The sequence below is a fragment of the Lolium perenne genome, chromosome 5 (assembly GCF_019359855.2).
Source record: "Lolium perenne isolate Kyuss_39 chromosome 5, Kyuss_2.0, whole genome shotgun sequence".
In the NCBI taxonomy this organism is placed as follows: Eukaryota; Viridiplantae; Streptophyta; class Magnoliopsida; order Poales; family Poaceae; genus Lolium; species Lolium perenne.
Genome location: NC_067248.2, coordinates 50211044 through 50226879, shown reverse-complemented (window position 1 = coordinate 50226879; position 15836 = coordinate 50211044). Strand labels below are relative to the sequence as shown.

Here is a 15836-nt window from a genome sequence, read left to right as displayed (position 1 = left end):
ACACGGCTCCTGATGGTCGCTCAGGATATCTTGTACCAGGCTGGTTGGCGACATACTAGAAGGCTATGTTGATGTGTAGTCATAGTATGTGTTGTTTTCGATGGTTGATTTTTGTATCAATCCTCGGTGATGCGTGAGTTGTGAACGATACCTTTTTGAACTCTTTTTAATAAATGGCCGTGTGCATCGTCATGGTGCAGAAGTCGAGGTATACTCCTATTTCGAAAAAAAAACGAGGCTGAAATGAGATTATGTGATGACGTCGACTACTAGGACCCCCACACGACACCGATCCATAGTCATGGAGTCAAGGGTTGAACAGACCTAGAGAAACAGCTTGACGAAAAGTAAGAGCTTCCGAAGTATGCAATGTTGCTATTTTTTCGATAAAGAAAAAAAAGAAATATTGGTATTTGCTTAATAGCATTTCAATCCTGTTTTCTTTTGTGTGAATTGTGGTTGATGGGTAGGAGCTTTGTGATCCTGATTTCAAAAGCTTCTTGTATGTTTTTTCTTGATGTTACTTGCTTCTTCTACCAGCCACCCAGCCAGTATGTAGTTTGGTCTCCTCTTTTTGGTTCTCCCCTCCTTCCTAATTGAAACATGTTCTGAGGCTGTGGGACGTTTCCATCTTTTGTTGGCAAGAGAAATAAATCATTTGCTCTTTAATTGCTTCATGGTTGTATATTTCCTCCATTCCCTCTGGAATATCCGGATAGAGCCAAAACAGAGGATGCAGAATGATGAGTAAATGAGAACTTGATCTAGCATGAGTTTTACTTGAATAACAATACTGTAATGGACAGGGCATTTTTGCTCCCGGGCACATATGTGCTCGTTTTGTGGACCATTCATGTGGTCTGGAGGCACGTGCCACTGTAATTCTTTAATCTGCCAGGCAAGGTTTGATGGACGGAGATTTTGGACTGTTTTGACGGTGGAACTGGTGGACCTATGGTACAGTGCACGTAGCTATGATGCATGATGCATCCACTCCCTGCTGCATGCTCGACCAGTCCAACCCCGATATGACGCTGTCTCGCCACCGTGTGCGCCGGTGCCCGCCTTGCGGAGGCGGCTCGTCCTCGCATGCGCAGACATGCTGCGTCGCGGCTGCCGCGTTTTCCGGTGTTGGTCCCTAGGGCGACGCGGTCGACAGCCTGACGCTCGCTCTACAGACCAATGACGAACTGTCGTGGACGTGGCACCGGCGTCATTCACGGCGTACCTGGGCTCCTGGAGTACAACAAGACCGCGCCGTTGCGCTTCACGCACTTCACACACTTCACGGCCAACGTTGGCGCTGGGCGCGTGCACAAGGTGGACCTCGACGCCGCTCATGACGTGCATATGCCACCGCTCCAACAGGCCATCTGCGACCGCGCCGACATCAACCTGGGCTCGCCCCTCGCCGGAGGTCAGGGATCATCGGCGCCAGCCCCGACCGCGACATGCTACTCTGCACCGGCGACCGCCTCCGCGTCGTTGCCAGCTCCCTCAACCTCCTATTCCGCTTCCACCCGATGCTCCTCCCCTGCATGGCCAATCTCGCAGTCGCAGCCGACCCGACCACCTTCCTTGAGCTGCACCTAGAAGAGATGCCGGCACCCGGCAACCGCATGATGTACCTACGCAGGCTTTCACGGGATGGTGAGTGACCATTAAATGAGCACTGCGGTGGGACTTACGGTAGCCGAGAGAGAAAAAAAAGCGTCAGTGGAGGAGACAACGGCGATGACCTGCCGCGGTGGGTGGCTGCGGCTATGGACTTCTACTAGGATGTGTTCGATGTGCTAGAGGCTGATGCCACCGGACAGCCGCCGCGCGGTGCAGGAGCATGCTCGCGGTTGTGCATGTGCGGCCCTTGCGCGGCGCAGGGCTCTGAGAGAATTCTCGCGGCTGTACATGTGCGGCTCTTGCTACAGCTGCACTACTCGTCGGAGAGGGCTCCAGGCAGTCCAGGTGTTTCCACGATTTATGTACCAGCAACGTCCGTCAAGACATACAACCTGAGTACCACCTACCTCACAGGAAACGAGTGATCTATAAATCGAGCTCATCTATGCTCGGGATCAGAATAGCATTTCCGTACTGTAATCCCCTTGTATCCCTTTAATTTGCCAGTAGTGCTATTATGAAGCCAGCTCAAACATACAATGGTCCAAGGCGGGAACAGCACAACGATTTATTTGTCTTGAATGCTTCCCTTTCCATTTCTTGGAAGACCATTTATCTCCGAATTAGAAGATACAAGATAAAGCATTCTTGAGAACTACTAGCTTCAAAGATTCTTTGAGAAATAGTACACCGATATATATGCTCCTGCGTCGTGTTTTTGACTTGTCCATATCACTTAGCCTGCCTGCAAAGATCGGCCACCAACTTGTGTGCTTGAAAATCTTGCAGTTTTAAACTGTATTGGTGTTATCTACTGTTGGGATAAAGAAAGAAAAAATGGTGCAATGCAATGCTCGATCAATGCGAACGTGGCATTTTTCTCTCAAGTCCCTCTAAACCAAGACAGCTGGTAGTGGATACACACAAATTGTTCATCTTAGGTTCACATTACAACAAATAAAATAATAATGTTTACAAAGTGAATAACAATATATAACTTCAATACACAAATAGGTTATAACAGACACAAACTTTACTTAGCAGCACACAAATAGGTTCATACAAACACCAACTCTACTTAGCACTAGAGGTACCCATATAGCATTCAATGGCTCAACACTAACATTACTTAGCACCAGATAAAATAATGTTTACAAAGTGGCATTATATATAACTCCAGTAGACAAATAGGTTGATACAAACACTAACATTACTTTAGCACCAGAAGAATATTGACGTTTGACGGCTCAAAGCAGGACGACTAAGCTACGTGTCAATCAGCAGTTCTCCAGGTGATCTTCACTGAAACGATGGTGAATTCGTCGAGATTCACAACTTTATCCACCGTTCCATGGTAGCAGGAATCGAACCTATCACCCCACACACAAGGCAGCAGATTCTGAGAAACTCCTCCGTCATCTTTCGGGGTCCCTTCGATACGAAGATCAAGGTAACTGCGTATCTCCACCGCTACAACTGAACTCATTCTGCAGGCAGCTTCCGCACTTCCTCGGTAGAGACGAATCACATCACTGAAACCACTGGTTTTGGCATAGAGATTCAGATTAAAGCCACAAGCAGGAGCACGGAGGATCTCAACATCAACAAATGCTTGTACCGCATTAATCAGCACCAGGAACTTCACATCCAGTCCACACTTCTCCCCATAAATACGTCGATTCTGACTGAATGATTTTGTTTCCATCATGTTGCTGAATTCAGCGCATCCTTCGATCAGAAGGTCATCTTTGGGCCCATTTTCAGCTGGGACCTCAGTACGTACACAAAGCTTGAATTCAAACAACACATGGCTTGTCATGCAAATACCTCGAGCAGGGCTACCCAGTGTTAAACGTGCCATACCCTACAATAAGGATATAGTATCATCACATCATAGATTAGAATTACTGATCAGCAGTCGATCGCCTACCATCACATGTGTATCATATAATTAAGCAAACTGTTAAGCTTAAGAATAACTAGTGATTATGTAACTCCGTACGGTACCGTTAGATTGCGTATTATTCATGTGCTGAAGCATAGATCGAGGACGATATGTCAAATGTACGGAACAAATCCTACTTATAGAGCTTTGATATGATGCTGCGATGCATAGGTATCTTCAGAAACAATATAACAACTTATTTATCCTGACCAATGTCAACCCTCACGGGTGGACAAGAGCCTGGTCTTGTAATGCTCCTTTGATGCAATATATTCAGGTGGGGATTCTCTCCCCCCCGGTGAAAGCTTCAAAAAAAAAATAAGCATACATGCAGCAACTTGCAAGTTAAAAAAAAATACCGTCTTTGGCTTCACAGTTACAGCTTCATAATTGTCAATCTCTCGCCTGTAGACATAATTGCGCAAAGGTTCAATTTGATCCCGTGTTGCAAAAAACCCAAATATTTTGGCAGATCCAGGTTGGGCATGGTGATAACCAGCTATCTTGAGACCAATGAACTGCAGCAAGTTCATGGAAAAGCAACAACATTCATTTGAACAATCGATGGTCCCAACATTGTGGACACTGACTGCAAAATGAACAAACAAAGCATGAGGTGCATACAGAGATTTGCAGTCAGTAATACATATGAGAAACAAAAGGCTGGTTCCATCAAAAGATACTACCAAATGCTAATGGTTCAGTTCAATACCACAAAAATGTTATGCTCGTATGAAAGGAAGGCAGTATGTCCACCTTCATTGAGTATTTTTATTTGCTGTACTAGAAGATCTATAGGGTAGAAGATAAATTGTGATTCCCAGAGTCAACTCATGCAAATTAAATATTAAGTTTAAGCCTAACCATGCTGCTACTAAGAAAGAAAAACAGTATCAAGGTCAAAACAAAAACAAAAAAAATTAAGCTAACTGGATGAAGGTATAACCAGACACTCGACGTCAGGCTAAGCTAACTGGACAGCAGAGGGATAACTTAATAATGGAAGACGTATATAGCTGATAAAATAAAAATTATGGTATTTTCCTACACTCGGAAGCTTTCAACTTTTGCTTACATGATAACATGATAAAAGACAGCTTTGCATAGAAGAAAATACTAACTTTCAGATTCATCGCTGAGCCGATACTGGGTACCGCATGGATGGCTTTCAATTTCTGGCTTGAATGCTCGTAAGCTCCAGAGAAGTTTTGGGCCTCGAAGAGAACTCTCTGGATTTTCGTACAATTCATCTTGCTGCTCATAAGTGCTAACTCTTGGGAAATCATCAACAGTATAGGGCCTGTATTTCCCTACATGCAAAACCATTGATCGAGCATCATCAAATATTTATATGGATGATAGAATTAGATGGTTCAAAATGCATAGATGAATACATTGAGAAATCTTAACTTTGGAATCAATTGCTCTCCACAAGGCGGTAGTACTTTTAGACATATGTGTTTGAAGTGAAATGTGATTCATATCAAGTGCGTGGCTGCTTAGTTGCTTACTAAAACATGTCCACAGCTCGATCAGATGACTAACAGACTGAACTAACTACTGTAGTAAAAGCTCCAGTGAAACAGCCATATACTGTAATATTCAAGCGATGATTAGATCGCGAATCGGGAACGCAATGTACCGGTGGAAATTCAAAGAGTACCCCGCTGTTACTAACTAACTCAGCATATTACGAAGAAAAGTATCGTTCTTGGTGAAATTTCTTAGATCAGGATCCACCGATTTGTAATACAGGGAGCCAATTACACGACGATACACGTGGGATCGAAACTAAGCAACCACTCAACAGAAGCGGATAGAGGAAACAAGTGAAGCTGTAGGTACCTTACCTTGGTATTCATTCTCCTCTTCGTCGTCGGTAATCGCCCATGGGTTGTCGTCCTCGTCGCTGGTGGGTGAGCCCTCGCCGTCGCCCGGTAAAGATGAGGGGGAAGGCGGCCTCTTCTTCCCACGGATGAGGCCAGGGGATGGTGCAGATTCATCTCCGCCTCCGTCGACTTCCATGGCGCCGCCGCCTAGAGGAGGAAAGCAAGGGCACGAGTTCGGCTGGTGAGACAAGAGAGAAATGTGCCGTTTCTTGTTTTAGCAAACACAGAAGGGGCGCGGGCTACGTGTTGACGGTCGATTCGGTACCGCGCTGGTTCGTCTCGTTTGGTAGCCCTCGTTTGGTGCCGGAATTACGGAATTCAATCGATAAACCTGTTAGGGCAATATACTTGTTGTATTACCAGGGGCCAAAGGCCACAATATATAGTACATGTACAGGTGCACATATGCAGAAAGCCCCCTAACATATGGGGAAACTACAATAGACAAATATATACATCTAACACCCCCCCTCAAACTCATGGTGGATCCACAACACTGAGTTTGGAGAGGAAGAAATCATGCTGCGCTCGAGTCTGTGCCTTCGTAAAGAAATCCGCCAACTGCAAATCTGAAGGCACATAATGAACCGCAACAACATCATCCTGTACCTGTGCACGTGTGTAAAAAGCATCAACACCGATATGCTTGGTCAGCTCATGCTTGACCGGATCACGTGCAATGCGATAGCACTGTCTTTGTCGGACAAAAGTGGAGTGGGTGTCGTAACAGAAACCCCAAAATCTGCAAGCAACCACCGTAACCAAGTCACCTCAGCAATCAACAAAGCCATAGCCCGCAACTCAGCCTCAACACTCGAACGGGAAACTGCGACCTGTTTCTTCGTCTTCCAAGCAACAAGCGAACCACCTAGAAACACACAGTAAGCAGAAAGCGAACGACGATCCGTAGGATCACTCGCCCACGTAGCATCCGAATAGCACTGGAGCTGGAGAGAGCTGGAACGGGGAAAGAAAAGGCGACGAGTGATCGTGCCACGAAGATAACGAAGAACACGGAGGAGATGACTATAGTGAACAGTGGTAGGAGCTGAGACAAACTGACTCAGAATATGAACAGGATAAGAAATATCAGGACGAGTGACAGCAAGATAAACAAGACTCCCAACAAGATGGCGATAACGGGTGGGATCAGGAAGAGGATCACCATCAGTAGGACGAAGCTTAACATTAAGCTCCATAGGAGTATCGGCCGTGCGCTCATCCCCAAGAGCAGCACGAGCAAGAAGATCCTGAATGTACTTTTCCTGAGAGATAGAAAAGCCATCAGAAGTGGAGGAAACCTCAATGCCAAGAAAATAGCGAAGAGGACCAAGATCAGTCATAAGAAACTGATCGCGAAGACGAGCCTTGACGAAGGCAATATACTCAGGATCATCACCAGTAATGATCATATCATCAACATAGAGAAGAAGAAGAGTACGTCCACGAGGAGAAGTGTGAACGAAAAGTGCGGGATCATGAAGACTAGGAGAGAAACCAGCAGCAGTCACCACAGAGGCGAAGCGCTCAAACCAGGCACGCGGGGCCTGTTTGAGACCATAGAGAGAACGACGAAGACGACAAACCATCCCATCGGGAACAGAATACCCAGGAGGAGGCTGCATGTAAACCTCCTCACTCAACTCGCCATTAAGAAAAGCATTCTGAACATCAAGCTGGGAGACAGACCAGCGGCGAACAGAAGCAACAGCAAGAAGGGTACGCACAGTAGTCATATGAGCCACAGGGGCAAAAGTCTCATCATAGTCACGGCCGTGCTCCTGCTGAAAGCCACGAGCCACAAGACGCGCTTTATAGCGCTCAAGAGATCCATCAGAGCGAGTCTTAATTTTATAGACCCACTTACACGTGATAGGACGAACACCAGAAGGGGGAGAAACAAGATCCCAAGTGCCAGTGCGCTCAAGCGCAGCGATCTCCTCAGCCATGGCAAGCTGCCATTCAGGATGACGCTCAGCATCCCGATAAGAAGTCGGCTCGGAAACGACAGAAAGACCATACTGACTAGGAGAGTAACGAGCTGGAGCACGACGCTGACGAACAGGCCGTGAAGGGGGAAGGTCATCAGCGGAGGACAACTCATCAGAAGAAGAGGAAGAAGGGACAACATCAGAAGGATCCGAAACCGGAGAACGAGGAGTACTAGGTGGACTAGACGGAGGAGAGGATGGCGCCGAAGGGGGCGCATCAGGACTAGGAGGGGGAGGAGACGGGATAACAGGGGGTGCATCCGGAAAAAGAAGAAAAGAGATATCATCCACCGGGTAAGTACCCGAGGTGGGACGAGGATAGAAGGGACGCGTCTCATCAAACGTGACATCACGAGAGATGCGCATCCGACGACCAACAGGGTCCCAACAGCGATAGCCCTTATGCTCATCACTGTATCCGAGAAAAACACACTCAACAGACTGAGCGGTCAGCTTGGTGCGATCGCGAGGAGGGAGAAGAACATAGCAAACGCAACCAAATAAACGAAGTGTCGAGTAATCTGGAGAGCAACCAGAAAGACGCTCGAGAGGAATGCCACCTTGAAGGGCAGCAGAAGGTTGAATGTTAATGAGGTAAGTCGACGTAGCGACAGCCTCAGCCCAGAAATGCGGCGGAAGAGAGGAAGCAATCATCATAGCACGGGTAGTCTCAAGAATATGACGATGCTTACGCTCGGCGACACCATTTTGAGCATGGGCGCCGGGACACGAGAACTGGGCAAGAGTGCCCTGCTCAGCAAGAACACCACGAAGGTGCTGGGAGATATACTCTCCGGCAGAGTCAGCACGAAACACACGAATAGGCGTGGAATACTGAGTACGAACCATGGCTGCAAAACGCTGATAAATAGAAAGCACCTCGCTACGAGAGTGCATAAGAAACAACCAGGTGTATCGCGAAAAATCATCAATAAACAAAATATAGTATCGATGACCCCCTTTCGAAGGGAAGGGAGCCGGACCCCAAACATCTGAATGCACTAAATCAAAAGGTCTCTGAGATACAGACGCACTAGTAGGATAGGGAAGCTGAATCTGTTTGCCTAGCCTACAACCCTGACACGAATGCAAAGACACATCTCCTGAGACAGAACCCAGAAGACCACGACGAACTAATGACGATAAACGGGAGCCACAGAGGTGACCCAGCCGATGATGCCACTGCTGAAAAGATCCAGTGACAGAAGCAGCAACCGCAGGAGAACTGGCAGATGAAGTGGCAGCAGAAGGAACGCGAAGCCAGTCTAACTCCCAGAGCCCCGGGGACTCAAGGCTGCGAGGGCCAGCTCCAACCAGGGCCTGTGTACGGCGGTCCTGAACAGCACAAGAATCAGCGTCAAGAATGACGCGACAACCAGAATCAGTAAGCTGACTAGTGGAAAACAGGTTCATCTTAAGACTAGGAACATGAGAAACATCAGGAACAGAGAAAGAGGTAGTAGAAAGAGTGCCTCGACTGGAAACAGGGAGAGAGGTACCATCAGCCGTGATAACACGAACAGGCGAAATAAGAGAGCGAAGAGCAGAAAGAATAGAAGACGCAGAGGTCATATGAAAAGAAGCTCCAGAATCCAGATACCACGGGGATGACGTACCTGACTGTGTGGAAGAAGGTGGTCGCGCGGTGCCAGAAGAGCCAGGCACAGAACCAGCAGTACCCGTCGAGGAAGAGCCTGTACCAGCGAGCAGACCACGAAGACCACGGATAATGTCCTGATCAGATAGCGCAACAGCAGAAGATCCTGAAGAGCCAGCCTGACGATGAGTAAGATGCGGCGGGCGTAAGCTGGGATCCCTCTGCCAGCAAGTAGAGATAGTGTGGCCAGGCCTGCCACAGTAGGTGCAAGGAGGTGACGTCGAACCACGAGGCTGCTGGGGCTGACGCTGACCCTGAGGAGTAGGCAGTATCGGCTGTGCCGGAGGCCGCAACGAAGTCGGCGGCATAGGAGGTCCGCGAGCAGACGACACAGGAGGGCCACGAGCAGCAAGAACAGAGGGAACCTCAAGAAGACCAGCACCACGAAGACGAGTCTCCTCAGCACGAAGCTCAGCAAGGACCTCAGAGAGCGGAACACGACCACGGGCAAGCAGCTGGGCCCGGCGCGGCTCAAACTCCTTACGGAGCCGCGACAAGAACTCAAAAACGCGCTGAAACTCCAGATCCGCGCGCACGATCGAACGACGAGGGACAGGTGGCACACACAGCTGTACGGAGAGAATCAAGCTGACGCCAAATAGCAGCACTCTGAGTGTAGAACTCATCAATAGTAGAATCACCCTGCTGAAGGGCATGCTCCTGGCGAACCACAGACAGGTAAAGAGCATCACCAGACGGCTGATAGCGCTGACGAAGAAAAGCCCACTGAGCAGCAGCGGTGGGAAGACCCATAAACTCAGCAGCATACTGAGGCAGAACACTGGAGGTAAGAACAGCAGCAGCACGAGCATCCTCATCAATCCACTGAGTGTACTCAGTGAGATCCTGCCGGTAAGTCGCAACGGCAGTAGAGTGGTCCTGGACCTTCCGGTCATAATCAGCCAGAGCAGTGTCATCAGCGCTCTTGGCTGCATCCTTATCCGCCTGAGTAGCATCAGGAGCAAGGGCAACAGGTGGCGGTGCAACAGGCACCGTAGGAGCAACAGGGCGCGGCGGACAGGAGACCTCGCCAGAAAGCACACCCCAAAGACGAAGACCGCGCATATGGACGCGCATAAAGGCAGCGAAATCAGGGTAATTCGCGCCATCGAAGATCACCGGGCAGCGAGGGATCGCAACATAGCCCGAGGAAGACATAGTTTTTTTTTCGTTTTTTTTTTTTGCTTTTTTTTGCTTTTTTTTTCAGAACGAAGTCAACAGACGAGAAAACGGGCCTGCGTCACGGGAGCGGCCTGGCGAGGGGAGCTGGAGCGGCCTGGCGTCACGGAAGCAGGAGCCGGCGGCGCCGATCGGAGCAGCAGTAGAACAGGGCGGGCGGCGCTTGGCGTCACGGAGGCAGTCTTGGAAGCAGACTTGGAGTAGAGCAAATTGGAGATGGGCAGATCGAAGTCCGGGGATTGGAGATTGGCAGATCGAACAGATTGAAGTCCGGGCGGCGGGCCGCACGGAGCGGAGGCACTCCCTGCTCTCGTCCGGGCGGGCGGCGCTTGGCGAACGGATCCTGCACGAGCGATCCTGGGAGCGGACGCGTGCCGAGCGGATCGGGGAAGCCGGACGCGGATCGGTGCGCTTCAGAGGGCGGAACGGGGCGGAGCGGAGGACCTCACGCGGACGCGGGCGAGATCAAGCGGGCCGGGGAATCGAGACGAGGAGAAGCCGGCGGTGGGGCGGCCGGGAACAAGTCTTTAGGAGGATTAATTTTGCTCTGATACCATGTTAGGGCAATATACTTGTTGTATTACCAGGGGGCCAAAGGCCACAATATATAGTACATGTACAGGTGCACATATGCAGAAAGCCCCCTAACATATGGGGAAACTACAATAGACAAATATATACATCTAACAAAACCAAGCTCCGTACTTAAAAAATGACAAAATAGAGGGAATATTTGTTTTTCTTTCTCAGCAGTTTTATCTTCCCTTTAAAAATCCATACAATTTTTTTTCTAAAAAGAAAACATCCATTCAAATTTTTCGCCGGATGCATCTAGAACAAATACTTTTTCAAACTTTTTTTAGATCGAAAACTCGAAATAAACCCGGTTTTAAATTAACAAACCCATCAACCGGTTAGGATTACAACAACACAACCACATACATCCAAAAGAAGAAAAAAAAACTAAAAATACTAGCTAGAGATACATAGGTGTGAAAAGCTAAAGCCAGAGAGAAGGAGACCGAGCAGAGGAGGGCTAAGCTTCGATCTACTAGCACTCCAAAGGAAGCACAAGTCTTCGCCTAAATACTGGCGGCTCTACTTGAACCTTCAAGCATTGAGATGCCACGCCGAGAAACTGCACCAGATCATATCAGCACCACTTCACATCTTGGCATGCAGAGGACCACCAACACTCCGGACACCAGCTAACTGCACCAGTGAGAAGACGAGATTTTGTTCAAAGGGGGAAACTTCATGACAACGCCTCCAAGAAGGGAAACGGCGCCCGCGATCGAACATCGTCGTTGTCGGCACCGGAGATTTTTTTTGAACCTTCTCTACTACAGGGGAAACCCCCGCAACCCTTTATTAATCAAAGCTCAAAGTAAAAACTATATACAGGGTATGTACAAAAAGAAATTACAAGAGTGAACTAATCCATGATGACAAGGAGTTAGCAATAGAACCTTTCACCCTATGCTTCAGCATGGTGATATCCAACACAAAACCAGCTTTGCATCCTTTAAAGGAGTGCCTCTTATGCTCAAAAATCCAGTTGTCGACACCGGACATAGCCTTGCATAGCTTTCACGGAAGATCCAACCCCCAACCCAAAAGACCCCTATGTCTTTCCCTAACAACCAAGCTGTCAATCGGCTGGTGAAACCACTGGTAGCTTCCCCGTGGCAGGGCACCAACTCAGACTAACCCCTAGGCCTAGAAGTGGTCACGCAAACCGTTTAAAAGAAGCCGCGGCAACATGGGTCAAGGCATCGAACTCAAAACATATGCAAGTCATAAGGGTAACAACCATGCTAAAGAGAAGGCAATCGCTAACCAGATGGGCATCATGGCCACGCCTCCAAGGAGGTAAACGGCATCCATGGATGTCGTCGTTGCCGGCAATGGCCAAAGCCTTGCGGTGCTTTGATGTCTACGTTCCCCCTCCTTTCCTGTAGACAGTGTTGGGCCTCCAAGTGCAGAGGTTTGTAGAACAGCAGCAAGTTTTCCCTTAAGTGGATCACCCAAGGTTTATCGAACTCAGGGAGGAAGAGGTCAAAGATATCCCTCTCATGCAACCCTGCAACCACAAAGCAAGAAGTCTCTTGTGTCCCCAACACACCAAATAGGTGCACTAGTTCGGCGAAGAGATAGTGAAATACAGGTGGTATGAATATATATGAGCAGTAGCAGCGGTGCCAGAAAATAGCTTGCTGGCGTGTAGTTGATGGCGGTAGTATTGCAGCAGTAGTAACACAGTAAAACAGTAAACAAGCAGTAGTAACTCAGCAGTATTTAGGGACAAGGCCTAGGGATTACACTTTCACTAGTGGACACTCTCAACATTGATCACATAACAGAATAGATAAATGCATACTCTACACTCTTGTTGGATGATGAACACATTGCGTAGGATTACACGAACCCTCAATGCCGGAGTTAACAAGCTCCACAATAATGCTCATGTTTAAGTAACCTTAAGTGTAAGATAGATCAAAACGACTAAACCAAGTACTAGCATAGCATGCACACTGTCACCTTCATGCATATGTAGGAGGAATAGATCACATCAATATTATCATAGCAATAGTTAACTTCGCAATCTACAAGAGATCATGATCATAGCATAAACCAAGTACTAACACGGTGCACGCACTGTCACCTTTGCACACATGCAGGAGGAATAAAACTACTTTAATAACACATCACTAGAGTAGCACATAGATAGTAGTGATACAAAACTCATATGAATCTCAATCATGTAAAGCAGCTCATGAGATCATTGTATTGAGGTACATAGGAGAGAGATTAACCACATAGCTACCGGTACAGCCCCGAGCCTCAATGGAGAACTACTCCCTCTTCATGGGAGCAGCAGCGGTGATGAAGATGGCGGTGGAGATGGCAGCGGTGTCGATGGAGAAGCCTTCCGGGGGCACTTCCCCGCTCCGGCAGGGTGCCGGAACAGAGACTCATGTCCCCCAGATCTTGGCTTCGCGATGACGGCGGCTCTGTAAGGTTTTCCGTATCGTGGCTTCCTCCGTTAGGGTTTTCGATGCAGGGGCTTTATATAGGCGAAAGGGCAGCGTCGGAGGGGCGAAGGGGCGGCCAGGGGGTAAGGCGGCGCGGGCCAACCCTAGGCCGCGCCGGCCACCCTCCTGGTGGGCCTGTGGCCCCCCTCTGGTCCTTCCCGGGTGTTCTGGAAGCTTCGTGGAAAAATAGGAACCTGGGCGTTGATTTCGTCCAATTCCGAGAATATTTCGTTACTAGGATTTCTGAAACCAAAAACAGCAGAAAACAGGAACTGGCACTTCGGCATCTTGTTAATAGGTTAGTTCCAGAAAATGCATAAATATGACATACAATGTGTATAAAACATGTAGATATCATCAATAAAGTAGCATGGAACATAAGAAATTATCGATACGTTGGAGACGTATCAGCATCCCCAAGCTTAGTTCTGCTCGTCCCGAGCAGGTAAAACGATAACAAAGATAATTTCTTAAGTGACATGCCATCATAAACTTGATCATATTGTAAACATATGTAATGAATGCAGCGATCAAAACAATGGTAATGACATGAGTAAACAACTGAATCATAAAGCAAGGACTTTTCATGAATAGTACTTAAAGACAAGCATCAATAAGTCTTGCATAAGAGTTAACTCATAAAGCAATAATTCAAAGTAGGGGCATTGAAGCAACACAAAGGAAGATTAAGTTTCAGCGGTTGCTTTCAACTTATAACATGTATATCTCATGGATATTGTCAACATAGAGTAATATAACAAGTGCAATATGCAAGTATGTAGGAATCAATGCACAGTTCACACAAGTGTTTGCTTCTTAGGGTGGAAGGAGATAGGTAAACTGACTCAACAGTAAAAGTAAAAGAATGGTCCTTCAAGAGGAAAGCATCGATTGCTGTATTTGTGCTAGAGCTTTTATTTTGAAAACATGAAACAATTTTGTCAACGGTAGTAATAAAGCATATGAGTTATGTAAATTATATCTTACAAGTTGCAAGCCTCACGCATAGTATACTAATAGTGCCCGCACCTCGTCCTACTTAACTTGGACTACCGGGTCTTCGCATGCCATGTTTCAACCAAGTGTCACAAAGGGGTACCTCCATGCCGCCTGTACAAAGGTCTAAGGAGAATGCTCGCATTTCGGATTTCTCGCTTTTGATTATTCTCAACTTAGACATCCATACCGGGACAACATGGAAAACAGATAATGGACTCCTCTTAAATGCATAAGCATGTAGCAAAGTTATTATTCTCATATGAGATTTGAGGATATATGTCCAAAACTGAAACTTCCACCATGGTTCATGGCTTTAGTTAGCGGCCCAATGTTCTTCTCTAACAATTTTGCATGCTCCAACCACTAAAATGATAGACCTTCAGACAAGACGGACATGCATAGCAACTCACATGATATTCAACAAAGAGTAATTGATGGCGTTCCCCAGAAGCATGGTTATCGCACAACAGGCAACTTAATAAAATATAAAGTGCATAAGTACATATTCAATACTACGATAGTTTTTAAGGCTATTTTGTCCCATGAGCTATATATTGCAAAGGTGAATGATGGAATTTTAAAGGTAGCACTCAAGCAATTTACTTTGGAATGGCGGAGAAATACCATGTAGTAGGTAGGTATGGTGGACACAAATGGCATGAATATTGGCTCAAGTATTTGGATGCATGAGAAGTATTCCCTCTCGATACAAGGTTTAGGCTAGCAAGGTTATTTGAAGCAAACTCAAGGATGAACAAGTGCAGCAAAACTCACATAAAAGACATATTGTAAACATTATAAGACTCTACACTGTCTTCCTTGTTGTTCAAAACTCAATACTAGATATTATCTAGACCTTAGAGAGACCAATTATGCAAACCAAATTTTAGCAAGCTCTATGTATTTCTTCATTAATAGGTGCAAAGTATATGATGCAAGAGCTTAAACATGAGCACAACAATTGCCAAGTATCACATTGTCCAAGACATTTTACCAATTACTACATGTAGCATTTTCCAATTCCAACCATATAGCAATTTAACGAAGAAGAAACTTCGCCATGAATATTATGAGCTAAGAACACATGTGTTCATACGAACCAGCGGAGCGTGTCTCTCTCCCACACAAGGATGAACTTATTCAGAGAATGAAAATAACAAAACAAAAATAAAAGCACACACAGACGCTCCAAGTAAAGTACATAAGATGTGACTGAATAAAAATATAGTTTCACTAGAAGAAACCTGATAAGTTGTCGATGAAGAAGGGGATGCCTTGGGCATCCCCAAGCTTAGATGCTTGAGTCTTCTTAAAATATGCAGGGATGAACCACCGGGGCATCCCCAAGCTTAGACCTTTCACTCTTCTCGATCACATTATATCACCCTCTTCTATTGACCCTTGAAAACTTCTGCCACACCAAACTTCAAGCAAACTCATTAGAGGGTTAGTGCACAATTAATAATTCACATGTTCAGAGGTGGCACAATCATTCTTTACACTTCTGGACATTGCATAATGCTA

At 46.9% G+C, this 15836-nt stretch overlaps 1 protein-coding gene across 2 annotated transcripts; it reads right to left on the bottom strand.

Annotated features, from left to right (window-relative positions):
• Positions 1-2603: 2603 nt before the first annotated feature.
• Positions 2604-5650, bottom strand: LOC127299145 (uncharacterized). 2 transcript variants are annotated; one of them, XM_051329060.2, is made up of 4 exons: positions 5413-5650; positions 4684-4872; positions 3922-4151; positions 2604-3481 (listed from the first exon to the last, which is right to left on the bottom strand). In XM_051329060.2, the coding sequence occupies exons 1-4, from the start codon at positions 5585-5587 to the stop codon at positions 2891-2893; spliced, it is 1185 nt and encodes a 394-aa protein (XP_051185020.1). In that variant the 5' UTR covers positions 5588-5650; the 3' UTR covers positions 2604-2890. The 2 variants fall into 2 exon arrangements, with proteins under 2 accessions (XP_051185020.1, XP_071675979.1); XM_071819878.1 differs by having other exon boundaries at positions 4717-4872.
• Between the last annotated feature and the right edge of the window lie 10186 nt (positions 5651-15836).

Coding starts and splice junctions, on each gene's coding strand:
- LOC127299145 (XM_051329060.2), bottom strand. CDS start 5,587: ATGGAAGTCGACGGAGGCGGAGATGAATCTGCACCATCCCCTGGCCTC. Junction 4,152..4,683: donor GCTCAGCGATGAATCTGAAA/GTTAGTATTTTC, acceptor TTCATTTTGCAG/TCAGTGTCCACAATGTTGGG. Junction 3,482..3,921: donor TAACTGTGAAGCCAAAGACG/GTATTTTTTTTT, acceptor TCCTTATTGTAG/GGTATGGCACGTTTAACACT.